At 50.6% G+C, this 27529-nt stretch overlaps 1 protein-coding gene across 3 annotated transcripts; it reads left to right on the top strand.

The window, feature by feature from the left end:
* Nucleotides 1-27158, top strand: CSNK2A2 (casein kinase 2 alpha 2). 3 transcript variants are annotated; one of them, XM_072934232.1, is made up of 12 exons: nucleotides 1-456; nucleotides 638-778; nucleotides 11572-11673; nucleotides 12398-12448; nucleotides 18605-18664; nucleotides 20668-20751; nucleotides 21616-21726; nucleotides 21941-22042; nucleotides 22356-22456; nucleotides 23168-23316; nucleotides 23504-23597; nucleotides 27018-27158. In XM_072934232.1, the coding sequence occupies exons 1-11, from the start codon at nucleotides 16-18 to the stop codon at nucleotides 23578-23580; spliced, it is 1419 nt and encodes a 472-aa protein (XP_072790333.1). In that variant the 5' UTR covers nucleotides 1-15; the 3' UTR covers nucleotides 23581-23597; nucleotides 27018-27158. The 3 variants fall into 3 exon arrangements, with proteins under 3 accessions (XP_072790333.1, XP_072790334.1, XP_004175230.1); XM_004175182.6 differs by having other exon boundaries at nucleotides 102-456; nucleotides 667-778; XM_072934233.1 differs by lacking the exon at nucleotides 27018-27158 and having other exon boundaries at nucleotides 23504-23658.
* The last annotated feature ends 371 nt before the right edge of the window (nucleotides 27159-27529 follow it).

Below are 27529 nucleotides of genomic sequence, written 5' to 3'. Positions count from 1 at the left end.
TGAGGGGCGGGCGCGATGGCGGAGCGGCCGCGGGGCCGGACCTCCGCTCCGCCGGGGGGCGCCGTGCGGCGCTGGGCGGGCGCGGCGGCGGCGCCGCCGTTTCCGGGTTGGCTGCGCGGCGCTCGGGGCGGCCCCGCCTGCAGCCGCCGGCACCGGGCCCGGGCCTCGGCAGCTCCGCGGGCCCCGCGCCCGCCGCCCCCGGGCCGGCCCCGCCCCGCCGCGGCCCCGCTCCGGCCTGGCCCTGCCGCCCGCCGCCGCCGCCCTCCTGCGCGCCGCGCCCCGCCTCGCCGGCCTCCCGCGCCGGCCCCGCGCCCTCCTCCTCCTCCTGCTGCAGCCGCCGCCCGGCGCCGCCATGCCCGGCCCGGCCGCCGGCAGCCGGGCGCGGGTGTACGCGGAGGTGAACAGCCTGAGGAGCCGCGAGTACTGGGACTACGAGTCGCACGTCCCGAGCTGGGGGTAAGGCGCCGTGCGGGGACCCGCCCTCCCTCCTCCCGCGGGAGGGCCTCAGCCCCTGGGGAGGGTGTCCCGGTCCCCCGCTCCCGTGCCGGGGTGTCCCGGGGGGCTGCGGCGGGGAGAGGCTGGGAGAGGACCCCGCTCCCCGGCCTGCTGCCGTGTTAGTTATCCACTCTTCCCCCAGCACCGCCTCTCTCCTCTTGGTGCCCGCAGCAACCAGGACGACTACCAGCTGGTTCGAAAGCTCGGCCGAGGGAAGTACAGCGAGGTCTTTGAGGCCATCAACATCACCAACAACGAGAGGGTCGTCGTGAAGATCCTCAAGGTGAGTATCCCGTTGATGATGTAGAGGCTTGTGGTGGCTGGGAGCAAGAGAGAGAGGAGCTGGGTTGGCAGGGCCAAAGAGCTGTTGGATCTCTTTCTTCACTCCAAAACTCCTGTTCTCTCGTTAATATCATTGGGATGGTGTGTTTGGAAATGGAATTGGTGTCTTGAGTGCTGTAGTGATGTTCTGATGTCTCCACCCCTCCTTGTCCAGCATAGCTCAGGGCTGAGAGTTCCTCTGGTGGGGGAGAGCCGAGTCCTGACATTTGAACAGCGTTGCGTGTTCTGTCTGTGTTTGGCAAATCGTATCTGGCAATGCCTGTCTGAAACAGCCCAGGGACAGCCATTTCAACAGGAATGTGAAGCCTGGAGGGGGGAATCCTTCTGTTAGTCTCTAGACAGCCGGCATGTGGCCTTTCCAGAGCCAGGCTGTGGGATGCTCAGCAGTTTAAAAAGCACCAATATTTTATATTCAGTCCTTTAGAGGATCTGATGTGGAAAAGAGCTTCATCGCAGTCATACTACAAACACTAGGGAAACTTGAGGGGGCTCAAGGAGACCTGCCAAAGTTTGGCAGTGTTGGTGATCTGTGTGCTGGTGTGTTGAACCTGGTGGGGTTGAGCTGTGGGGACCTTTGTGCAGCACTGGGAGGTTGTAGTTTGGGATAGCTATGCACAGGTTATACACTGCAGGGCATGTCTCACCATGTTTGACACTGAAGCAACAGCTCACAGCAAGCTGTGCTGACTGTCCTAGCAGCACTCTGTGTTGGTGATCTCGGGGCAGGCAGGGGAGTTAAGACAGAGATGAAAGGTTAGAGTTGCAGTATGTTTGATTCTGGCTTGGCTGACACTTGTGGCTGTCACTTGTTGGACCAGCAACACTTGTCACTTGTTCCCCAAGAGCACGTGGAAGCCAGTGTCTGGCCATGGGTGTCCTAAGAATTTGGGCACACATTCATGCACAGTGTGCAGGGGGTTCTGAGCTTAATGTGCCCGTGCAGCCACTGAGAAGAGCAGCTTTCCGGGACATGCATCTCTGCAGGGCTGTAGCCTTAAGGCACTCACTAGATCCACTCAGATGGCATGTCTGGCTGTCTCTGCTTACATTCCCACTCTCTCACTGTGCCTGCTTCCTCGGGATCTGCCTTAGCTTCCCAAAGAACTTGTCATGGTTTGTCCAGCCAGCACTTCTGGGAAAGGTATCATCTTCCATCTGCCTGTGGGAGGAGGCACACAAACCCCAGCTTTGGCTGTGGGCAAGGAGGTGGTCAGGTGAGCTGTTTGGGAGAGCCTCTGTGGCTGAGCCTGACGTGAGAGTGGTGAGGTTCACGTGTCCTCGCCGAGCCAGGTTCCCCTGGCATGCTGCCCCTCCTTTGGATTCTTCTGAGGTTTGGGGTTTGTCTTTTTTAAAGCAGATGCAGGCAGGAGTTTCTGCTGTGAGACAGTAGTCACAAGTGGCAAGTGCAGAGCTGGATTTTACAGCAAGATGCCTTGTGGCTGGCCTGGGGAAACTGTGCACTTGTGCATGCTCCTCTGGAGCCCTTGGTGGCCTCTTTGGGACTGCTGTAGTTTATTGAAATCCTAGGTCTTGTGCCACATAGAAAGGCACCACGAGGCTGAAAGGAGGCTGCAGGAAAAGTCATCAGAAACCCTGCTCCTTGCTTCTTCCCAGCCCAAAGAGCCTCCCCTGGGGCGATGCTGCTCTCCCTGTGGCAGCTGAGCTCTGTCATGGCTAGGGAGCCTGTCAGCCTTGGACAGTGAGTCAGCGGGCAAGAGTCATCTGAGGGCAGCTGGGTGCTCCTTCTCCTTGGGGCCTGAATGTGTTGCCTTAATGCCCTGCAAGCAGGAGACTGGATTGTCCCAGATATGAAGTGGATGGTGTTGCCACTGGTTCCCCTGGCTCTCCCCACTGGCATTAACATGCAGACAGCATTCCCTGTGAGTGAGCAAGGAAAAGCAGAAGGTCCAGATAAATAAAGATGAACTTTCTCCTCAGTGGAAAGTGGGTCAGTGAAAAGGGAGTTTCAGAGCACCACGTTGTGTACATTATGAAAACCTGTGAAGTGTGGCAATAACATCACTCTGATCTGTGGAAAGTGCCTCTGGTTTCCTGTAACTAGACTCAAAACTTAATTGCAAACATAATTGCATGTATATACAGGGGCATCTTAGCAAAGGGGCTGGATGTCTTTGCTCCTCCTAACTGGGGAAAAATTTGGATTCTGTGAGATGAGAAATGCAGGTTTTTGTGTGATGCAGGGATGGGTCAAAGGGAAGTACCGTGGTTGGGCAATGGATGCAGCAGTTTAGCACAGTCCTTTCTCTTTAACATTTTTGAGAGTACAATTTATGTTAGGTGTTAGAGTGAGTTTTAGCAAGAGTCACTGTCTTGATATCTCAGCTTCATGGGAAATCACTGGTGTGTCTTCCTAGCCTTTGCTCTTTGAAGCAGCTTGTCCTTACTGAGCTCAAGCTAGCACATAGCAAGTAATTCCCCTGCTTTGGCGTTGTACTACCTGAACATCTTGTACCATCCTCCACAGAGGTCAGGAAATTTTATCACCCTTTGATGCAGAACTGAGCCACAGAGATTTCCTGTGTGACTTTGGGCAAGTCCCTTAGCCTCAACAAAGCTGAGACTAGAGCACAGGTCCTGGTTTAGGGCTGCATGAGGGAGATAACTGCTCTTCCTCTTAGGGCAGCCACTTGCCTGGTTTTTTTGTGCGTGCTCCATGAATACTTTAACTTTGGACAAGGCCAGGGAACTGAGGGCTCTGGTTGGTACCACAGTGCTTTTGGCATTTTGGGCTTCCATAAAGCAAGATGTCCTGTTTCCCTGGCCAGTACCCAGCATTTCCTTTCTGTTCTGCTACCCCAAGTGCAGGACCAGGCATAATCCTGCAGGAAATGAGATGTTGTTAGTTGTGGTCCTAACATGTATCAGCAAAGGAAGAGAATTTAGATCATGCAAATGACTTTGACATTACTGTTTTCTGGATCAAGTGCTTACAAATATGATGCTCTTAATGTCACTTTTCCTGGGAAAATTCTGCAGCTCTTTTTTAGAAAGGCAAATGAAGCAAGCAGGTTCCACTGCAGCAGGACATCAGAATGCACTGTGTAGGATGGTGTGTGCAAAGTAGTGGGGCAGGAGCCTGGTTTGCCACACAAGACGCCCCATGCCCAACATCCTCCAGAAGCTTTTATCTTGAGCAGTGAGGCAGAGGACACCTCCCCCCCTTTTCAATGTATTCAGAGAGCAAAGAGTGAGAAGGGTCTGGAGTGTGGGGACTCTGCACTGTACTGACCTTCCTACCCCACAGGTTAGTAGGGCATGGAGTCAGCCAGCAGCTGTGTTCAGCAGTCCCTTGCTGGTGTTGGAGATTCCTGTCTGCTTTTTGATCTGGCTGGCCTGGGTACAGCTGTGGCCCTGCTTCCTGCCTGCCTTGGGGCAGCCCACCCCAGAAAAGGGGAGTGTGTGAAAGTGTTCTGTTCATGTTTTCATGTCATGCTTAAATCTGATGTTAAGGTTTGACTCCCAGGATGAGGCCTGACATTCCTCGGCATGTACAAGGGAAGTTTAAGACATCCTTGTTGCTAGTGAGTCACGTTTTGTCTGCATCCAGTGCAGGTATCTGAAGTAACTCTCCTCTTCCATGTCTTACCACACAGAGGTTTTTGATGGACCACTGAGGTCAGTCTGTGCTGTCTCTTTGATGAACTTCTCATTTTGTTTTTCTGCTAATGCAGCTCCAAAATGTCTCCCAGCATGCTTTAAAGTGAATCCTCTGTTCTGGGGGTAACAGTGTTCTTGGAGGATGTGAACAGTGTTGAAAGTTGCCACTCTAAAAGCCAAAGGCTAACTTTCCACATTGCTTGTAACTGCTACAGGTGATACCATGTCGTCAGAATGATGCTGTTATAATGAGTTACCTGCAGTTACTGCTGGTGCTGAGGGTTGGCTGTAGCACCTGTATAAATGTGTCCTTCACCTTCCAGTCTCCTGTACTGCCTCCATCCCTACTGCACACCCTCCATGGGGTGGAGATTACAGCATCCATGTTAGCAGGTCTCTACAGGAGTCAGGAGCTATCCTGCTTTTGTGATGCACCTGTATATCCATGTATGCTCTACTTGCCTGCAAAGCATTAAACCCATCAGAAAGAGGCTGTTTTGTCTTCTAGTGTGGTTACTCTGCATGGGTGGAGGTAGGGGAAGAATGCAGATGCAAGGAGAGGGACCAGTGAGATGGAGGTCCTGCAGCAGTGATGAAATAGCCTTTTTCTCCTTTGGTGGCTTTTGTCCCTCTGTGCTGAGTCCATGCACTGAAAATTTCAACCGTGTACGTGGTTTCACAAGTGCATTCTTGCATGTTTGGCTTTGTTTTTCCCCTGTTCCCCCATTTGGGCTGGAGCTGCTGCCTGTACCAGGCATGCTTGGAGGATCCTGCCAGTGTTGAACTCCAATTGTCACTCTAGTAACTAGAGAACCAAGTTGGGATGGTGGCTCTGCTAAGTTTTATTCCGTCTCTTCAAGCTTTAGAGCCCACATACATCAGCTGTTCTAGAAGGGGGCTGAAATGACTCTCATGCTGGTGTGCAGAAGGGATTGCACAGGGAAATAGGATTGGATGCTGTTGGTCCCTCAGGCTGGAGCTTTTGACTGCATCAGTGACCTTCCACCAAAGCTGTTCAATGCCTGTGCCTGGTAACTCTCTGTCTCTTGCTCCTCCTGCATTTGCATGCACGGAACCAGCTCCCCCTGGCCCACTTCCTCCTCTGGCAGTCTTGAAATGAGCCCTTTTGCAAGAGAGATGGGTACACAGCTCTTGTCTTTCACACACTAGTTGCCCACAATGAGCTTGGCAGGGTTGGCTGCTGGAGTCCAGCCTTGTGTGAGCTGAGACCAACTGGGACAGTACTGGGTGCCTTGCAGAGGCCTGGAGATGCAGTTGGTGACTCTCGTGGTGGTGGTGTAACACCAAGGAACTGATGAGCTGCAAAACTGCAGCTCCCACCTGGAGAAGGGTGAGATACAGCCTTGTGTCTGTCTGCAGGGGGCTGAAGGAACAATTCCCATCCCATGGAATGGTGCTGGTGGGGATCAGGGCTTGGTCCTCACATGTCTCGTGTTTAGTTGACTGCAGAATTCTTGATGTATCATGGGCAGTTCTGAAGCCCCAGGAGGGCTGTTTTGAGGTGTGCCATGTTGGAATGAAAAGGACTCTGAAGGAAAGAAAAAAGCTGCCTTCAGAACACATGCCAGGATATACTACCAAACTTAAGTATATTTTATTTAACTAAAAAGCAATCGTACTTATGTACTTTCAAGGTATGTTTTACCCCCTCTTTTCTAAAATTCAAGAGCACCTTGCAAAAGTTTAAATTTCCACAGTGGAAGTGGTAAAATGCAACCAACAGAATGTTAACATAAGTGGGCTCCTCGATTTTGTAGCTCTTTGGAATACGATTATTTGATTTCCCAGCTGATGTCTGGCAAAATAAGCAGAGCTGCTCTGAATCCAATTTTCCTATTGAGCAATTGGTGTTGGGCCTTATAGGCCGATTATTGTGATCCTTTTGATAATACTTGCTAGAGACAAATTAGCTTTTAGTGCCAGCTTTTAAATGTTCAAAGCCTGTGACAGGGATGTTGCTCGAGCCTTTTGCTGGTGCTGGACATTGTGTGTTCAGATCTCCCTGCTTGTTCATTGGAAGCATCGTTATATTTCCAGGCTATTCAGGCTGGTGAGCAAAGAATTTATTTTTTTTAATGGGGTGGTGGAATACATTACTTTAGTTTCTCATGGATTTGTATCTTTTGACTGCTAAACCTTCCTTCCTGCTGTGCTAACCCCAGTTTTGTTTCAGAGCACCTGCTGGGCAAAACCCAGCACCTTCTGGGATTCCTTCAGAGCAGCACGTGTGCCCCTCAGCTGGCAGCATGTGTGCACTGCTGGGCTGCCTGCTCTGCGCTAATGTAAAATGATTTTTATGCTTTGGACTTAACTCGTATTTCACATGCCTTCCTGGTCATTGCTTTTCTTTCACAGTGAGAAAATGCGTAGAGAACTTTGGGTAACAAATCTGATTTCTCTCTTTGTTTGAATTCAAGCAATGGGTCCTCAGGTCGTTGGGGAAGGCTGGAACTGGAGCATCTGACAGAAGAGTGTACTCCCTTTGCTTTAGAAACCGAGGAAAAAGGATCTTTAACCAGGCAGCCATTTATTCGTTCAAGACAGGAAGTGATGGTTGCAGTCTTTTATTTAAAGGTTTATTTTAGCAAACAATGTTAATTCTCCCAGCTGGTGTTGCTGCAGCTGGACTCCTTCCCTGCTTACAAGTGTACATGATCCTGTGGAAAATGACTCAGGATCTGTTCTCTTGGTCACAAAAATGTGTTTTCTTCTGGATCTACCTGACTACAAAGCTTATCGTGTGACATTTTTCACCTCTGCAGAGGGATAGCTTTACACAATGCTCCCCAGTCTTTGGGCAAAGAGAGTTGGGATAGCTCTGGTCACTGCCACTGCCTCTTCTGCCTGACTTTCAAGTGAATTGGAGCATCATTATCCATTTGGCTGGTAGGATGGGAAGCCTGCAGCCACCAAAGGATAGGTGGCTGAGGATAGTCAAGTGAGAGCTGGTGGGTCCAGCAGAGACCATCTTCCTGTGGCTGGAGGTCATCTTGTCCCTCTGCTCTGGGCACTGAGCACAGTGGACAGCTGTGAGCTGCATGTTTTGTCTCCACAATCCACAGCCACCTCACTTCCAGTTTGCCTGAGGAAGGAAGCAATTTTCTGGGAAACTAGAAAACTGGCTTGTGCTAGACAGTAATGTTGTTCTAAGGGTATTGATGCAGTTGAAGTAATTAAACCCCTCCCAGTGTAGACACGGTTAAACTGAGACATGTCTTTTAGCCTGGTTTCCTATGGAAACGAGTCTTACGCAATCCTGCTGTCTGTCAGCCTTTCTCCCCCTCCTCCCCCCAGTAGTTTTTGCACTGGTTGGCCAGTTTCAACCAAATGCGACAGAAGTCTCCAAGCTGTCAAGTTTGTACAGATTTCATGGAAGTAGGTGTTGGCACAGAGCAGAGGGATTGTGTTGGAGCCTCTTTCAGAGGGAAGGGCTTTGACCCATACGGGTCACTGGAGAATCCCAGCATGGAGGGAAGCTTTGAAATACCTCTGGCGTGGGAACAGATGGAGTTGGAGGCTGTACCTGTGTGAAACATTGCCTTGCAAACACAGGCAGATCAGACTCAGGAACAGCTAATTTTGTTGAGGTGCCTGCTCCTTTCCTCTGCTGGAAATCCCCCTCCCAGTGCAGGAGGACTGGCCTGTGTAGGAAGCACAACCTGAAATGCTGCTGTTCATAGCCTGGTTTAATAAAATAGCCTTAAATGAGTATTGTTAAAAATACTCTGGCTGCAAGGGCTGGTGTTTTAGAAGCTATTCCTGCTGGGAGAGGCAGATGGTTGGAGGCCATAATAGCTTCAGTTCACATTTAATCCATGTGTGTTTGGAGTCAACATCCTTGGAGAGACAGATCGGGTGACTCTGAGAGACAGTTGTAGCAACCCAGACTTAATCCTGGTGCGTGGCTGATACGCTGCTCCCGGCCTGTAGTTTCAGCTGTACTGGGCTATGGACATGAGGGAAGTCAGCAAAGTTTCTCTGGTTTGATAGTTACCCCCAGTGCAATGCTGGCCATGTGTTGGAGTGGTTTTCACCAAGGTGTTTGACATGCCAGATGGAAGGATTTGGGCTTGGATTCAGTTACTTGGGCTTGGTTACTGGGCAAAAACAGAGCCCCAGGATGTGTCCTTGCATAGCACACGGTGTTTGCAGCTGTGGCTGGGGCAGTGGTCTGGGACCTGTGGCGAGAGGCTGGGTAGGTGAAAGCTCTGTGGGATGGGGTGCAGGCCAGCAGTCACCACTGAAATGGGGAAACTGTTCCCCCACATTGCTCTCTCTGAGGACACTCCTAGGCAATAGCTTTTCCTCTAAAATGACTTCAGCCTGTGGCATTTCTTTTGCCTCATCCTTGTTTACCTAGTGGTGGAAAACACCACTCTGAGAGCTGACTGCGTGCAGGGAGAGTGTCTGAGGATGCAGGGCTTCCCAACCCCAGCCCTGCCTGGAGGCTTGTGGGGCCCTCATCCCAGCCCAGCTGATGTGGGGATGGTGTGACCAGCCTGGCCAGAGCTCTGCAGTCCTGCAGCTTAGCGGGAAAAAGTCCAAACAGTGAGTGGCTTTTACCTCTGCCTCTTGCTGAGACAGTGTTTGCCCAAGTATCTTCCCTTGGTGATGTCAGAGATGCTGCTGGTGGTGATTATCTGCAGGCATTTCATTAAAAAAATACCAACTTTCTTCTCTCCTTTTTTTCTAAAAATCACTGATTTTGTCTGCTCTAGTGTTTTAGTGTGTGGTGGGTAAGGGTGGATTTCTGATGGAGATAACAGAGCATCATTTTCCCATCCTGCAGAAGGTGAAAGAAACATGTGGAAGTGACTGGAAGGCAACAACTTCTGCCCCAGTGGGAGCAGTGGTTGCTATGAAAGGAGAAAAGGGAATCTTGCAGGGACAGAGGGATATCCTCCCCTACCTAGCTGATGCAAAATGCCCCTGAAATAACTGCAGTACAAAGGAAAAGGTATTTCAGAGTGGGCTTTGGGTTCTCTTGGCTGTGTTCAGGGACTGTTTCAGCTCCCAGTCAGGTGCAAGTGTTGCAGCAGAGGGGCTGGAAGGCATGTCTGTCATAGCCAGACCATTCAGGGAGCACCTTCAGGATGTCAGTGCCTCAATTCCTCTTTGAAGTTCTGTGGAAAACAGCTTGTGTGTGCATCTGCCTCACTGGACAAGCAGAGTAACCAAATTACATCCTCTAATTCCATCTTGGCCTTCTGGTAAGATCTGTGCATGTGGGTGACACAAGGGTGGTGTCTGTCTCCATACTGACATAAATTAAATTAGTTCCTAATGAGGCATCCTCCTCTCAGGTTCCAAGATGTAGCTCTCACTCTTGCTGGTTTACATGCCCCTGCTCTGGCTGATTCTCCCTTTCTGTCCAAGCTCCCAGGAGCTCCAGCATTCTCTGGGTACTGCCCTGGGGTGTTGGTTGCCCACTCCCCGGCAAGCTCTGCCCAGCGTGGCTCCAGCTCTGACAGCTGCGGTGGCCTTGCTGCCATTTTCCACAGTGGCTTTATGAGGTGCTGACGTTCCCTGTGCTGGCACTGGTGTTATTTTTGGCACTTTGCTTCAGGCTGAGATTCTCATATTTTGGCTTTAAAGTCTAGCTCATGCCTTTTAACTTGCAAGAGGAGAAGAGCAGGATTCGAATCTGAAGGTTTCAGCCACCTGAAGAGCCTGGAAATACAGCATATTTTATCACTTACATAAACGCCATATTTTCCTACTATATAAAGCCTTCTGTTCCTTCTCCTGTCTGCTCATACATTTGTGCCAGGGGTCTGAAAGCAGGGGTTGCCTTGGATTTGCCTGTAAGGGGAGTATGAGTTGTCCCATCAGCACTCTGTGGCCATCATAGAAGTGGGAGGCTGTGGCAGATATGAGGTGGTGAGCATGAGCTGTTGAGCTCCTGTGGCTCCTTGTCCTTCATGCAGACATCTGCTAATGTGTGTTACTTTGGGAAGGTGCCTCATACCTTTGCCATTCCTCATCACACCCCTCCACACACACCAGACTCAGTGCCAGATGATGAATGTTTTAGAAAGCTAAAAGTCTGGAGAGGAGCGTTTTTATCAGCAGCCTCAGAGATGGAGCTTTACCAGCAAAGGGCTTTACCAGTCCCTACAAGATGTCTCTGCAGTTCTTTTTAGTGGTATTGGTGGGGCAGGAGGGGATGTTCCAGCTATGGAATGAAGGACTGCTAGACTTAGTGACTTGCAGCTGGTGCTGCCCACACTGGCCAGTAGCCAAGGCTCATTAAAAAAGTCTCACCTCTTATCTGCTCTAAACTGCCTTTCATTTACACGTAGCTAGGGTTGTCCTGGGAGTGGATGAGTTACAGAAATGATCATTTGCATTGAAGTGAACCACTGGATCAGCAGAGTGTAAAAGCCAGCCCGAGCTCTGAGCCTCTGCCTTGGGAGCAGCTGTTCTTTGTCAGTCCCCACAGGGTGATGTCCAGAGGAAAGCTTACTTTGCAAAGAGGGCTCCTGAGACTGAGCAGATTAGAGGAGGAGTCAAAACTGTTTAAAATGTCTTTAGGCTTTAAAAATAATCATGGTTATGGATGCAGTGACTGCAGTGCAGTTGGCTCTGTGCGTATCGGGTGGTTGGAAGTGAGGCACAGCAGTGTCTGAGCTTACAAGTAATCTTGATGTTGGAGACTCTCAGGTTATTATTTCATAGGATTAAAGTATTCATTGGGAAACAGGTTGAAAAGTGAAAGGCTGGTTAGTGTTGGTAAACAAAAGCAGAGCTAGGTCCACCATGCTTGTCCTGTGACTCTGAGTGCACAACATGAATCAGTATGCTGAGGTTACCACATAGCAGTCCAAGGCACTTTTAAACACAGTTACTGGAGTCACAGTTCTGTTTGTCTGTAGTGGTTTGATTGTCCCCCTGATGTGTGGAAGTGTTTCATGGATGAGAGGGAAATCCTAGTTCATGCAAAGTCTGTCTCCTCTTTGGTGCTAAAAATGTTCCCATATGAGGGTGGGAGCAGAGAGAGGAGGGGAGGTGATGTGTTCCAGTCAAAATCAGTGGCATAAATTAGTGTTAATTTCTGAAAGGACTCTCACTTCTAATTTCTTTTGTCTATTTAAGCCAGTGAAGAAAAAGAAGATAAAACGCGAGGTTAAGATTCTGGAGAATCTCCGTGGTGGCACCAACATCATTAATCTGATTGACACTGTCAAGGATCCAGTGGTAGGTGCCTGTGTTGGGGTGGGTGTGCTGGGTTTGCCTTCCCACCAGCTTAAGGCATGGCTGGTTTGTTTGGATGGGCTCCTCTTCCTTTCAATGTTCCCCAGACTCTTCAACACCCCTTCTGTGTCCTTCCTGAGTTGCCCCAGCTGATGGGGGAAAGTTTTGAAGTCCTACAAATTCTGTAAGAAAGTAGAGCCTTTAGTCTTCTAGCTTCTGTCTGGCATCTGGAACCTAAGTACCAGCCAGGGCAAGTAGATATTAGCACTTTAATCCTTCTGGTTGCTGTCCTACTCAGTGACCAGTGGTCATGTCATGCTCTGCACTCCCACAGTTACCCCATTCCTGGGGAGTTTTCTGTGGCTGGCAGCTGGCTGAGGGCTGTGACTCCTGACCTGCTGGCAGTCCTGGAGGGAAAATCCTGCTGCAGTGTTGGCAGTCCTGGCTGACTTCTCTCCTGGGAGGAAGCCTGGGAGGCCTTAGCTCCTGGTGACACGTTTTGCCTTGCCCGGTGCTCTCTCTGTTCTGTGTGGGGGAGCAGCGCTGACCAAAATGCTGAGTTGGTGCTCAGTGTGTGGGGTAAAAGCAGGGCTGTGCTTTCCGTGTCCTGCTCCCACCTTGCTGGCCCTAGTGAGGGCTGGGCAGGAAGCAAAGGCTTTCTCAGGTCTCTTGGAGCCAAAGAAAGGTCAAGTGTGTATTTTAAACCATGACTTTTTCTCTCTTGCAGTCAAAGACCCCTGCTCTGGTGTTTGAGTACATCAATAACACAGATTTTAAGGTGAGTGTGCCTGAGTTTGGAGGACAGAGGCTTCCCATTTCTGTAAAATGCTGTGATTTTTCATATAATCCTCAAGAGCTGTGGGGGAATTTAGAGTTTTCACAATAGTCAGCTTGACTTTTCTTTCTCCATGCAAATCAGAAACCTGTTAATGGGCTCTAGATGAAAAGGCATTAAAAGGTTTGTGTGCTGAATGTCCTAACTCTGAGAAATAAGGTCAACAGGTTAGATATTCTTATTCCCCTCTCAATTTAGTAATCACTGCAGAGCACTACAGCCCAAGTTAATCCCGGAGCTGTAGTGCTCTGTTTACAGCAGTGCAGTTGATGGAACTGGTGACACTGATATGTTCTGGAATCCTTCAGACTTGGGAACTGTGGGGTGGCAGAGGCTGGAGAGCTCATTTCCCACTGCCAGTGGGCCTGGTAGTGAGGGACTGAACATTCTTGAATACATCTTAAGAGCTTTTTTTTTTTTTTTCCCTTATCTGAGGCTGCAGCATATTCCCTGGCTCTTCTGATGTCTGAGGGCTTCAAGGGATATTACTGTTCCCAAAATCAGGGTCCAGTCTGAGCACAGCTACAACTGCCTGTGCTTCCAAAATGCTTCTAGACAAAAGGGATCTATAATCAGCAACCATACCTATCTTAATGGTATCTTTGCTTCCCCCATTTGAGCCTTTACCCTAAATCACTAAGTCAGTGGTGGAGAATTAATTGAGCAATTGCCATTAGAAAGCCAGCAGTCATCCCTCCTGCTCCATTCAGAGATCTCATTCCATGTTATGGAACGGTGTTTTTTTCTTCCTTTCTGTCCCAGATCATTATGCAGGTACAGGTTTTGTAGGAAGCAGATGTACCAAACACCCAGAGAAGGATCTTGGGCTGCTTGGTTATAATGAAGGCAGCTAGTTCACAGATCAGCTCCTGCAGCCCTGCATGCTGAGGGGCAGCACATGCAGTTTCTGCCCCTCTGGGCTGGGCCTGGTGAGCTGGATGCTGCCAGGTGGGATGTGTGTGTGTAGCCAGAGCTGCAGCCATGCTGCAGTGAAGGTCTGAGTGCTGCTTAATCTCATGTAGAGATACACAGCAGGAGCCACAATTACGGGAACTTGCAGCAGAATCTGCCCTGACAGCTCTGAGTAGGGAGAGCAGTGTTGCCTCCATCAAGTAAACAGCCATGAGAGGAGTGCTCTGTGGTGACCTTTCAGGGCTAATTAAAGCAGGTTTGGTTTGCCTGGGCTTTGTTGACATCATCTGGGCTGAGCCAGTGCCTCGTGTGTTGGGAATGTTCCCCTATGCTTCTGTGACCCACAGCCTCCTTGTAAGGCTGGTCCTAGAAGTTTTTAACTTTCTGTTTAGATACATTTTAATTATTTCATTGATTTTTATTTTTAATACATGTCTTGAGATAAGCTAGTTTGCTCAGGCATTGGTACACCTTGCTGAGGATTGCTTGTGTGTCTCCAAGTCAAAATGTGATTACACCACTCTGACGTGTCCTTAGAGGAAAAATTGCCCTCAAAGATATCTCCCAGAAACTGAAATGTATCCATGAAGTGGAGTGTTCAGCAGTACCTTAAGGCTGGTGGCCAGCAGGGACTCTTAACTCTTAAAATGCTGGGCTCAGGGTCTGTTCTTTTGGCCATCCTGGCCACATGGAGAGCCAGGCTAGGCACTGCTGCAGCCAGTGAGGAGCATTGGACTGGCCTCTGCACAAGTGACAGTGCTCAGCTCTGGCTGTTGCATTAGAAACAACTACATGAGCTTGCAGCAGACTTCTCTAGGCTCCTGGGAGGAAGCCTTGCTCCTCGGGGAAGTCCAAATTCACAGCTGTACAAGTCCAAGACAGAAAGTATTGATGCTTTTGATGCTGATTGGTACAAGGCAGGAATAACTTGTCTTGGGAATGCAAGTGTGTCCCCAGGGCATGCAGTGTGGCTTCTTGTGTTCAGAGCTTGTTTGTAACCTGAATTTCCCTAGCTGTGTATGGGGTGTGTGGGTTGTTTGATGCTCCACTCCCATGAGCTGTCTGCCTGTTTGAGTAGGTTCTTGGGGCTCCAACTAATTGCAGATTATAGAGCTGCTTCTACTGAAGGTGCCTGTGGGTGACTTCTTCTGTACAGAAACTCCCAAGATGTCTCTTCCCTTGCTCTGAAGTGCCAAGCAGAGGGTGCAGAGTACGTGAGACCTCTTGTCTTGGAGGTCTCAGCTTGCTCTGTACCTTCACACAAGCAGCTGGAGAGCACCCAGTCATTGTCCCCCTGCTCCATAGTCCTTATCTCCCTGGGCAGTCAAGTTCTGCTGGAGTTAAGTGCCACATGAGCTAATTCAGGTGACAAGGACCTCTTCTGTTTGTTTGGATGTGGCTGTTGCTGATGTGCCCATCTCTGTGTTGACATCTGGATTCAGCAGCGCTGATGGGAGCCAGCATGTCACTGGCAAATTACCTTCAGGGTGTGTGAGGGGTTCTCAGGGCAGCTTGTGTGGCTGAGGGCTGTGACTCCTGGCCTGCTGGCAGCTCTGGAGGGGAAATGCTGCTGCAGTGTTGGCAATCCTGGCTGACCTTCCTCCTGTGAGGAAGCCTGGGAGGCTTTGGCTCCTGGTGACATGTTTTGCAGGCAGCAGGTGGTTGCTGGCCACTCCACAGGCTTCCATTTTTCTCTGTCCTGTTGGCAGTAGTTGCTCACAAGTTTGAATATCTGCTCAGTTGTCTCCTTTCTGGAAGTTCTTTTCCTCCAGCATTATTATTTTTTGCTTTGATGCTAATACTTTGACCCCTGTGCCTGTTCAAATGGCAGAACACTGTTCCTGTGCACCCATGGAAGTGACTGCTGGATTTTCCTCAGCTCTCTGTGCCTGGGCAGAAGCTGCAGTTCTGTGGGATCTAAGCTGTGGCTGTGGATGATCCCAGATCAGAAGCACAAGCTTTTATTTCACTATTCTTAAATGATGATATAAACAGGAGACTTAGGTGATACTTCCCCAGAGCTGATTACATTTTCTTAAATTACCTGTCTGGGTCCCTTCTGGAAGTGATAGCACTGTACTTGCCAGGAGGATGAGCTGGAGCCAGGCTGGATATGTATTCTCCTGGGTGAGGACAGCAGCTTATGTACAGGGTTAGTGTTTCTCTTCAGACCTGCTGCATTACTTGTCATCTGAGAGCATTCAAGCTCCCCACAGCAATTTGCCTTAAATGAAAGCTGCACTGCAGAGCCACATGCAACTGAGAAACCATCAGCAAAATTAAATGTTTTTGCTAATTGGTTTCAAACTGGAAATGAGACGCCTGCACTGTAGTCACTGTCAGCTGTCATGTATTTTGTAGGCAAATGGGAACAGAGACAGGTCTCAAGGAGCAGTTCTTAGTTGGGTTTGCTCTAGCAGGTTTGGAGCTGAAGATGAGATGGGCAAGGAAGGTGAGCAATGGAAGGTTGCTTCAGCATGTTCAGCCTGCTGGAGTTGTGGGTACAGTGGGCTTTTGAGTCAAGTCTTCCACTTCACCTGCATTTTGGAGACTTTTCAGGCCTTGTTGCTGTGAGGGAAATGTGTGCATGGGTTTTATCCTTGTACATCCAGGGTTTGTTTAAAAAAATGGTTGTTGCATAAGCAATGCAGAAGTAGAAAAGATTCTCCTCCCTTGTGTGGCTGCCAAGCCTGGATGCTTTGGGAACTGTTTTCCTTTTTTCCTTTTGTTACCACTGCTGCCCTGCACCCCAAAGCAGTGTCTCCTCACAGCCACCCTGTTGCTCTGCAGATGCTGCTTCCTGCACGTAGCCAGCTGTGTTGCTCACTCAGGGGAGAGGAATAAGCATTTAACTTCAGTCAGCCCCATGCTGGGGGAAGTGTGTCTCTGCCTCCTCAGGCACTAACAGGATTGGTTTATGACTGGTTCTGTGATGTGTCCAAAATATCACCAAAAGCTGGAGAGGGGTAGTGGCTGCCTGTGGGTGGGTTTGACCTTTTCTAGTGCTCTGTATGGAGAAAGGAGACCAGCCCAGGTCTCTGAGGCCTCATGGGATCCTGAGTGCTGAGCAGATGTTTGAGCTGGGTCTGAGTGATCCCCACAGTGATGTTTCTGATAATCCTATTCCCCAGAGACAGCTTTGAGAACAGAGCATGGGGCATGTCTGCAAAGGAGGTGTCTGTCCTATCGTGCCATGCTGGGCAAAGGGCATTTGGAGCCCACTGTCAAAGCCTGCTTGAGGCAGCTGCCTGTGCAGGACCCGCTTGCAGTGGAAACTTTGGCTCTGTCCTTCAAAGCTGTGTGCATTCACTGGCTGCCTGCAGGGACTGTTCCCTGTGGTGAGCAGAGCTGGGCACTGCTGGCCACACTGCTGGCCTTGGCACTGACAGAGGTCAGAGGGGCTGGGTTTCACAGGCAGCTCTTCTAGGGAAATCTGTTGAATGCTGTTTGCCCAAAAGTGTTTGGGCTTATCATGGCCCAGTGCCAAAGGCCATGAGCCAGAGAAGCAACAGCATTGCAGGTCTGAGAAGAAAGACATTGGTGGCCTCCCTTCCATCCCCTTCCCACCTACAGGCAGCAAGAGGCAGAGAGACAGGGAATAGGGAAAATGAGGCCTAGTCTTGTAATGCCACTGCCTTTCCTGCCCTCCTTCTTCCCCAGGTGCATTGATGTTGCCAGGTGAGGTTGAACAGGGCAGTGAATGCCAGAAGGACATGTTTTACATATTTCTTGCAGTATTTGTAACCTAGGAAGCCATTTAAACAGACCTCTGGAAGGACTCAGCTGTCCTCTGCTGGCCCTGTGTCCTGCATCAGTTGTGCACAAGTCAGGAAATCCATCCCTGCTATGGCTCTGTAGCTTGTAGCTATGTCTTTTTTGCTCCCTGCTCACTTGTCTGCTTCACTGGGTTGCTCCAAAGCATTAGGATCATCCCAGCTCATGAGAATACAATGCAGTTGTGTCCTGGAGGCTGGTAAAGCTCTGTGTGAGTAAGTGACACTTGTATGTTGTCTAATGATTTCTGATTTTGGGACTGGACAGGAGCTGTTTGCAGATGGCCCTCAGTAAGGCAGGAACCTGAGGATCTCAGCATGAGCCTGGAGGGGATCCAGGGCCAGAGCTGCTTTGTGGGAATGTGAATTTCGATCCCTTGCTCTGGGATTTTTCCTGAGGTGCCTGTGATGGACAGCGGGTTCCAGTGCTGATGCAATTGGTGATTTGTCTGAGCTATGAGATGATCCTTGTTTGTAAGAAAGGGCAGAGAGGTCTGGTCCCAGTGCTGCCCTGTGAGTGTCCTTCCTTGCCCTGCCCTGGCATCTTGCCTTGCTTTCTCTGGAAGAGAGAGACAGCTCAACAAGGTTGGGCTGACTCTGCAGCCTGTGACAGATACAGAGCAGAAGGCAAATTTGGGGCCAGCTGTGCCTGGTGTGGGAGCAGCAGGAAGATGAGTTTTCCTGTGCTAGTGCTGGTGGCACAAGGCAGGTTAAAGTGCCCCTGGAGCTCTGTCACTTCCATGTGAGCAGCTGCAGGACACAGAAGAGGAGAGTGGTGGCAGTGGGCACTTCCCCACAACTCAGGTTGTGCTCTCCTTGGTCCCACAAGCATTTCTGTGCTCTTCATTTGTATTAGCCTTTATCTTGGGATAGAGGAGAGCCTCTGTGGCTCTAAGGCTGGCTCTCTTCTTTGTGCTTCCCAACTCCATACTCCTTTAGATTGATGTTTTCCTCTCCTTTTCACACCCTGAACACCTGGACACCTTCCCATGTGTACCCAGCCCACCTTCTCTGAATGCTCTTGTCAGTTCTGACATACAAAGTCATCACAGCAACTTGACAACAGAAAGAAAGTCACAATTTTCTGTGCCTCCTCCAGAGCTTTTGCTCTGTCCCCCTTGGACAGACAGCCTGCCCATCTCCTACTGGAAAGCTGTGACAAGTATGAACGATGCCAGTAGCATTTCACAGGAGCCCTTTCATCCTTTCTAGATTTCCTGGCAGGTCTGAGATCAGGAGAGCCCTTGGGAATGGTAGCATTCATAGGGAATCTGGAATGTGTCAATTATGGGAACGGGTCATTGCTCTGGAATGAGCAGTGGAGGCAGGTGGGGGGCAGGAAATGAAACCATTCCAAAAATGGAGTATTTATTTTTTCTCTCTTTGTTTTTCTCCCTCCCCAAATCTGTTTCAGCAACTGTACCAGATCCTGACAGACTTTGATATTCGGTTTTATATGTATGAGCTGCTTAAGGTGAGTGGCATTGCACATGACAGTCTGGATGGGAAGACCAGGAGCAAGAGTGGCAGTAGTGGGGCTCATGGGACACGGTTGCTGAGAGGTTACTTCTCTTGTGTTCAGTGCAGAATCCAAGTCTCATAACCTGGGAAGGTTTGGGAACAGATCAGGTTACCTGGCTTGTTGCTATGAGGCACTGCAGCCAAACTGAGGGCCTTTGGTCACCTCCAAAGAGTGTGTGATTCTCTGAGGTCTAAAGTTTTTGTGATTTTGTCACCAGGTAGAGCTGTGCTTGGTCTCCCTATGACTCTTGCACCATTGGGCTGCTGTGAGGAAAATCAACTCCCAGAAAAGCATCCAGAGCCTGGACAAGGCCCTTGAGGCAGGGCTGGGGAACTGTGATGCTAGGGAGAGTAAAGTAGAGGGACTGGCAGCTCCAGGCTTTCCTCTGCTGCGGTATTCAAATGCAGCCCCAGAAGGTGAATTCTGCCCTCTAGTTATGCCAGCTGTTGCATGTAAGATCAGTATGTTCCTTTGACACTTCCCAGCCAAAGCTTTCCTTGCCCCTCTGATGAAAGGTGAGGAATGCCCTAAATACTCCCCCTTAACTGGCCTAGCTTGCACTTCCCCATGGAAATTCCCTCAAGGAGTCATGGCAGGTCTGTGGGATGTGCTACACTGGCTCTTGGGGGTCTCCATCTGCAGCACAGGGGAGGCAGCAGGGCACAAGGGAGATCTGACAGGTTTGACCCATCCCAGGGCTGTTCTGTGCTTACCTGCTGAGCAGCAGCTTGGCTGTCTCAGGTCCTAGCAGGGCCTTGGCACTTCTGGGCTGGCACTTTGCAGCTCCCATGCTTCTGGAAATGAGTGGGACAGGCTAGGAAAGCCCTTTGTGCTCCAGGACATGATGGCTGAAGGAGACTTCCTGAAACAGTTCCAGTGGGTTCAAGGAAGGCTTTCTTCTCTTTATCCCCACACTTGCCCACCTTTCTGGAAGGGAAGGACCTTCCTACTGGATGTTGGGAGTGAGCCTGAGTTAGCCTGGGATTAGGATGGAGGGGTGATGAAGTTTAGTTGATACTTGAGCCTTGGCAACACAAGACACTAGAAGATCTTCATCCCTGGAAGCAGTTTGTGTGACCTGTTACAGATCTCCTGCACTGGAGATCCAGGACCACCGTTTGCTGTGAGTCCTGTGGGCTGTGAGGCCACTTGTCACTGCAGGGCAGTTCTCTGATGCCTTGCTGTGATTAAGCTGTTGCCTCCTTGCTTCCCACTGTGGCACAGGCCCAAGGACAGCATTGCTTCCCTGGCACTGGTGTCTTGGATATTGAATGACTGCAAGCTGTACCCTCTTTCTGTGCTGCTGGAGATGCCATAGCATCTGATAGATGTTGATGGATGGATCTCCCTCCCCTTGGAGATGAGAAAACAACATTCTCACCCCCTTGCTCAAGTGAACAGCTGCGCTGGGGGGGCAAGTGGTGCAAGGTCATGGAGCTGGGGAGGTTATATGTGCTCCTGCCTACAAGTTTGAAGCAGCTTTGCTCTCCCTCATGTGCTATCACTTGCCCTTTTTAAGTGCAGTTGTGCTTAAATCAGCAGGGCAGAGGTGACTTTCTAGCTTGAGTGTGTGTTGGGACACAAGTGGAAAGCCTCACTGGAAGGCCATAAAACTGCATGCATGTAGGAATCATTCCCTTTCTAGGGAAGAGAGCCTGATCTATGGAGCACTGGGCTTGTCACCAGGTGGGACACCTCTCTGCCTTGTGTTCTTCAACAACTGTGCAGGGAGCACAGGGAACACCTGTGACTGCAGTAGGGCACAAGGTCTTTATAGTCTTGTTGCCAGCTCGTCACTTTCTCATGTGCAGCATAAAAGCTGAAACGGCTCGTTTCACGTGCCAGGGTTATGGCACTTCTTGTGAACTCTTGCTTCTGCCTGAGAACTGTCTATTACACTGGTAATGCTGTGCCCGTGGTTACAGCCATGTCTGTTGTGTGTGTGTGTCTGCCAGGCCCTGGATTACTGTCACAGCATGGGAATCATGCACAGGGATGTCAAACCCCACAACGTCATGATAGACCACCAACAGAAAAAGGTACTGTGACACCAGGGCTTACAAGCAGGGGTTTTCCAGGGAATCTTGAAACTGCTGCCTCTGGACCCATAGCCCTGGCAGCTGCACATACCCCTCTAACCTTTCTTTACTGGCTCCCCTCCACCTGTGCCAGCATCAGGAGATGGTCAAAGTCCCACAGGGAAACACCTCAGTGGGAGTCCATGGCTCCCTCACTGCTGGGGTGTGCTGGTTATTCTGCAGGAAATGGGCAGCACAGGGGCCTACCCCACCCTGTCATGGTACTTGTATCGCATTGAGTGCTCTGTGTGCCTGCCCCAGGGACCTGGAATTTGTGTCAAGGAACTAGTTGGTGGTCCACAGGTCCCTCTCTGTCAGTCAGCAGTGGCTGTACAGGCAAGGCAAGGTGTATAAGGAAGGGAATCTCTTACTGGAGTCCTTCCCTAGTAAGCAGGTTGTCCATCCCAGCTGTGGGGATGGTCTGCCTTGCAGGATGTGCTGAGCCCCTCCTACCCCATTTTCTGCTCTCAGTCCCTAGGTAAAATCAACACTGCTTTCAGCCCAGCTCTTCTAAAGAGTGGGATAAGACTTTTGCCTGTTCCCTAGCACTCAAGGACCTGGTGGTGCTGGCAAGGAGCCAGCTGCCCAGCAGTAACAGCGTGCTTGGACTCGGAAGGCAGTGGAGCTCTCTAAGCTGGGCTTTGCCCCACCAGCTGATGTTAGGGGAAAGGGAAAAACCTGATCAGAAAACTGCTGAGAGCGTCTGCTGTCCACAGAGGGCCTTCCTCCACCCTGGGCTCCACACTTGCATCACGGGATTGAGGTTTGGCCAATGTGGCCATCACCTGCCTGGCTGATGACTCTGTGTCTCTGTTGCATGCTCAGCTGCGGCTCATAGACTGGGGTCTGGCCGAATTCTACCATCCAGCTCAGGAATACAATGTCCGTGTGGCCTCTAGGTACTTCAAAGGACCAGAGCTCCTTGTGGACTACCAAGTAAGAGTCTGTCTCCTCCTTGCTATCTATCCAATGATAACACTTGTGGCTGCACTTTAGCCACCTTTGGGTTGTCTGGTTTTGCCTGTCAGGGCATTGCCTGGGTTGGAGAGAGGCTGGCTGTGAAGTGCAAAGGCTGAGGCTGCCTGTGCTTATGGGGAACCAGGCTGTGGTGAGTGTGCCTTTTCTGACAGCTTCTCCTTTTCTCCCTCAGATGTATGACTACAGCTTAGACATGTGGAGTTTAGGCTGTATGCTGGCAAGCATGATCTTCCGAAAGGAGCCCTTCTTCCACGGCCAGGACAATTATGACCAAGTAAAGACATTGTTACCTGGCTTACTTTGTGAAAAGTTTGTCCCCAGTTCATCTCTGTGTGTATAGTGGGGAGGCTCTGGGGATGGGACTGCCAAGCTGGGAGGATGCTGCTATGTTTGGTTGAGCCATCTCTGATTTTGCTGCCATATGTTGGAAATTTGTTTTTTGCGCATCCTGCAAAAGCAAATTTCAAGGGAGAAACTCCTTCTGTCTGGATGTTTCCAGAAGGAGGGCTCTTAGATTTGGGCAGCTCTGCCTCTGCAAAAGAGTGGTGGGCTGCCCTTCTGCTCTCTGAACATGCCTTTTGTTCCAGCTGGTTCGCATCGCAAAGGTCCTGGGCACAGATGAGCTGTATGGGTATCTCAAGAAGTACCACATAGAACTGGACCCTCACTTCAATGACATCCTGGGCCAGTAAGTGGAGAAGTGAAACGCTGCCTTTTTTTCCTTGTAAGCACAGAGAGGGAGATAAACTGATGTCTGTACCCTTGAGGCACTCTCAGCAAAGGCCTGCTTGATCTTCTGGATAACGGTGCTGCTGCAGGCATCACATCTAGCTGCTCATGTCATCTCAGGGAGTCACTGAAATGCAGGCTCTTTCCTTTTGTGTCTCCCATGATTCATGAGCCATCCCCTATTTCGTCTCTCTCCTGCAGGTTCACATCCTTTATGTGGAGATGTAGAAACTGCAGTTAAGTGTGGGCTGGGTGCCTCAGAGTCTTCCAGTTGAGATGTCTGAAAAGGACAAGTGGAATGGATGGAATAGTGAGGACAGGTTCTGTGAGGCTGGGATTAGTGAGGACAGCTTCTGTGAGGCTGGCTGGCAGGCCAGACCAGTTCTAATCCCAAGAGTGTCACCCTGCCTTCCACATGGTGTTGTCTAGTCCCTGTAGACAGAAGGGAATGTGCAATGTTGTGCCTTTCCTGGCGCAGGAGATCGTACAACTGTGTACATAAAGAAGAGGATTTACCACCTTTGGCAGGTATTTTCTGGGCAGTAACTTGTGCAAGGAAGGGCTGTGGTTTGTTTTATCACAGCCACCCATACTCAGAAGTGGCTGGTGGCAGGTGATTCCCATGGGACATCGGGGTAGGGCTGTGCAGTGACAGCTGGTCCCTTTGCAGGCATTCCCGGAAGCGCTGGGAGAACTTCATCCACAGTGAGAACAGACACCTGGTCAGTCCTGAAGTCCTTGACCTCCTGGACAAGCTGCTGCGATACGACCATCAACAGAGGCTGACTGCCAAGGAGGCGATGGATCACCCCTATTTCTGTGAGTCTGTGGAGTAGCTGGGGCCAGCAGGGTCACAGTTGTGGGGGCAGTTTTTGGCTCCCCACTCTGCAATAGCCTTAGCAGCTCTGTGCAGTTTGAGGGCAGTTTCTCTGGAAAGATTTGCCTGGGTGGAGCTTCCGCTTTATTAAATGCTGTTTCCTTTTCCTGCCTGGTCTGTCTCCTGCAGATCCAGTGGTGAAGGAGCAGTCCCAGCCCAGCTCAGAAAATGCTGTGCTCTCCAGTGGCATGACAACAGCACGATGAGGACTGGAAAACGACGGGTAATTCAAGATGTTTACAAATAAAAGCAAAACCTTCGGTCACACAGTGAAGGGAAAAGAACCAAGGACCCCCCCCTCCTTTCCCTCCCCTTTATACTCGGCAGAAATCTAACCTTGGGGGGGGTCATAAACCTCAGTTCCTCTCTGGTGGTTGTGGTTAATGTAACTCTAACCCTGTGGTACCAAAGCCCTGGGCAAATGGTCTTGCAAGAGTTCAATATGTAGTGATATCCCCAGGGCTCCACACAACTGATTCTGGTTCACATCTCTATGGATCCTTCTCTTCCTTCTCAGTCCAGCCTTCCCCACCATGCTGGTGGGGACAAATTGGTCGTTCCACCATCAGCCCTTAGCATGCCTCTTTCTAAACTTGCCTTTCTGACTTGTAGACTCTGAATGAACCAAATTCAGGCTGGGGGTCAGCAGGTGCAACTCTGTTTTGAGGTCCAAGTCTTTACTGCTCACTCTGGGCTTGAATTTGGCCCTTGAATTCCAGTTTCAATTGTGAATGCCGGGGTGGTTGGGGGGGAGGGAGGGGGAGTTCGACAAAAAACAACCCACAAACCCAGCAGCATCTCGGGATTGGTTTGGAGTATTAAAACGAAGGCACTGATCCGAGTTGCTGGGGAGAGGAGATCCCCCCCTCCAGTGTGTTTGACAAAGGCTCGCTCTGAGAAGAAACTCAATAGACCTGCTTTGGAAACTTGTGAATGTGAGGGCTGCTCTTGCGGCAGGAGAGGGGAGGGACTATCCAGACTTTCCCACCGAGCTCAGGAAAGTCAGTGTTGCAAGATTTCTTGTGATAGGTGTGCAACCACGTACCTCATGACGTGGCTCCCATGAGAATTCGTGCCAGACGCAGACTTGTGCCAGAGCACAGCTCTGGAGCGGTTCAATCCAGCACCACAGGATGGAGGAGTGAGAGGAGGCTGGGGAGGAGAGCACAGGGAGGGGGGAGGATCAACAAACAGCGGCGTCAGGGCGGGGGCTGTGCAGCTACTGATCCAGGCCTTGGGATCCCACGCAGTGTTTTAACAAAGTCAGCCATTTGTTGAATTCTGGGGTGCCGATCCTCGTGGGGGGTGGGGGGTTCGTCTTATGGGTTCTTTCATCAGATCCCTCAATGGCTTTATAGCCCCACAATTCACAGTTGCCTCCTCTACTTGTTCTGTGTGTAACTTCATCAAGTGGTTCTGGTGACACTCAAACCTAGACGCTGGAGATAGTGTTTTCCCACCAGCACCTAAACACAGAATTTCCTTCTGCGGCATTGTTGAAATAGTTAATTTTTTATAAGGTTGCAATGTTTCTATTTGAAACATCTGTTTACATTCCATATTCCAATAAAGTTCTATTGGCATCGACAGCAGGTCAATCCATTTGTATAATTCACTGAAACCAATAAATATCTATACGTCTGAACGTCTGCCGTCTCAAATCTATGGGATAGCCAGAAGGCCTGAGAGCTGGAGGCCTTGTCTCCTCCAGGAGGGCAGGTCAGCTCTTCCAGCCCCGCTTGTCTGTGTTTTTTTGGGATCTCTCACTCAGTCTGTGGTTGCAGTTCTTCCTACTCTCAGCCTTGAGAGTTTCTCTGGGGCAGATTGTCTCCAGTGCCCTGGGGCCGCAGAGGAGGTGTGAGGGTTTGGGCACAGCGTGGGGCTCAGCTCTTGTGCTCCACTGATCTCAAACAGGCACTGCCTGAGGGACAGACCTGACTGCTGTTACCTGGTGGGTCAGACCAGGTCACCAATGCACGGCTGGAAATCAGGGTTCTCTACCTGTGTACCCCCCTGCTCGTCTGCTTTCAGCCTGCGTGGATGGCTTTGTCTAAAGATGTGCTGAGTAGGGAGTAGCTGTCTCCTTGCACCTGGGGACATGGGGACTGTCCTGGGTGTCTGGGCTGAGGAGCAGCCTGTGATTGCTGCCATCCTGCAGGGCCTTGCTAACATTTGCTCTCCTGCAGAGGTTGCTGAAGGCATTGGTGAGTGTTCCCAACCCTCTCCTTCCATCTGCCCACCCTCCTGGCTGCCTGGCCTGAGGGGCAGGGGAGTCTCTTGTGCTCTTACGTTGTGCCAGTACCAGCAGGGTTGGTTTGGGGTTTTAATATCAAGTTTTGAATTTATTTTAAATCTCTATTGAATTCCTCCATTGAGAAGTGGATGTTTTTCATGGTTTTCAGTTGCTATGGGAGAAGCTCCTCTGTTTTCCAGCTCTTGTGTGTTGGCATTCCCAGCTTCTGGAGGGGCAAGGCAGAAGAGGTGGGGAGAAGAAAAATGGTTTGAGTAAGGGAACTTTGATAGCTGAACACTGTTGACCACTGTGTATGAGTGTGCTGCATATAAATGCGTGACAGTGTCTGAACCTGATGGTGAAATTTCAAGGTGGTGCTTGGAGAAATACCTGTTCTCTAAACCTGAGTTGGGAATTCTTTCCTGGTATCCTCAAGCAGAGGAAGAGAGTTGCTCTTCCAGAGACTGAAATGGCTTTCCCTGGTTGCAGTAAGTAGAGAGGCTGGAACAACCTGCTGCTTATCTCCCCACATCCCTTCCCCAGCTCTGGGGTAGGATGAGCAGTGACAGATTCATCCTGGAGGGAAACAGCAGCTGAGACTGGGAGTGAGGAGGGTGTGGAGTCTCCTGATCCCAGGGCAGTGGGGACGTATGACTGCAGCTTGCACCAGTTTATCTCTGCAGCCAGTGGCTCGTCCAGCACTCAGAGCAGGAAATCCTTTTCTCCTCTGGACCTTAGCAAAGCATTCTCCTGGCTGTAGGGACAGCTAGGAGCTGGGGAAGAGTGCTTTGTACCTAGGAAGTTAAGAGGACTGGGGAACATGCATCTTCATCTTCTTTCCCCTGGAGAAAGTTAGGAGAGTCCTAGTGCATGTTCCTGGCCTTTCAGCTGGCCTAGCTCCAGCTTTCTAGCAGAGGTAGTGCATTGGTTTGGCTGAGTGCCTTGTGAGAGGAAAGGCTCAAAACTGAGCCCCAGCAGCCACTGAGGGATGCAACAGAAAATGGATGCAGCAAGCAGCTTTGCCAGCTTGTCTGTTGCAAGTGTGTTGGGCATACTGAGTGCTTTTAGTGGAATTATGGGAGGTGTTTGTGGTAGTGGAGGGAAACTCCAAACAGTAGGTCATGGAAGAAAAGTCCAACCTTGTGTCTGGCTGTCCGTGACAGTTCTGCTTTGCTGGACTGCATCTCTCTCGCCTTGCTCAGCTCTGCCTTCCTTTCTCACCTCTTCAAAGCAGGCTGAGGTTCCCTGCTGTCCCCAGATCCCGAGGGCCATGGAGGGTGCAGCTGGGCCTGGCAGGGGGTGGGATGGCAGACTCGGGGCAGCGTGCCCAGCCATCGCCTCCTCACGGAGCTCCGTGTTGAGCTGGCAGTGCCCCGCGACGCTCACTTCCCTCCTCCCGTCTCTCCTCAGGTCCGATGCTGTTGCTCCCAATTTTCCATAAGCAGAATGAGAACCAAATCAAACGTCCCATCGGCGCGGTAGAGCGACGGCGGGCGGACTGCGCGGCGCGGGCAGGGCTGAGAGCGGGGCACACGCCTGGCTGGACGGCACTCGCCTCGCTATGACCGCAGCCCTTCCCTCCGAGTGTTAAAGGTTCTTCTGCCTCTGTTTCCTTGTTGAGCTCTTCCTGACCCAGAAAGCGTGGAAACGTGAAGGGTGTGCAAAGCAGTTGTTGGTTAGTCGTTCCTTCCTCTGTTCCGGCTGTTCCCCCCCAACCTCTGATGGACCATGGTCAGACAGCTTGTGCCTGTCTCTTCCAGGACATGGGGGTTGCAGGGGATATAGTATCGTGATGGACAGTTCTATACTATAATTAAAAGAATTCTATATTGTTGAATAAAAGTTTTAAAAGAAGCATGCAAGGAGGAGTATTCAGTGGGGAGGTAGCTGGAGAGTGCTGGCAGAGTGAGCTGTTCCCTGTG

Source organism: Taeniopygia guttata, chromosome 11, assembly GCF_048771995.1.
Source record: "Taeniopygia guttata chromosome 11, bTaeGut7.mat, whole genome shotgun sequence".
Lineage (NCBI taxonomy): Eukaryota > Metazoa > Chordata > Aves > Passeriformes > Estrildidae > Taeniopygia > Taeniopygia guttata.
The sequence above is the reverse complement of the archived record's forward strand: the minus strand, read 5'-3'. Positions and strand labels throughout refer to the sequence as shown.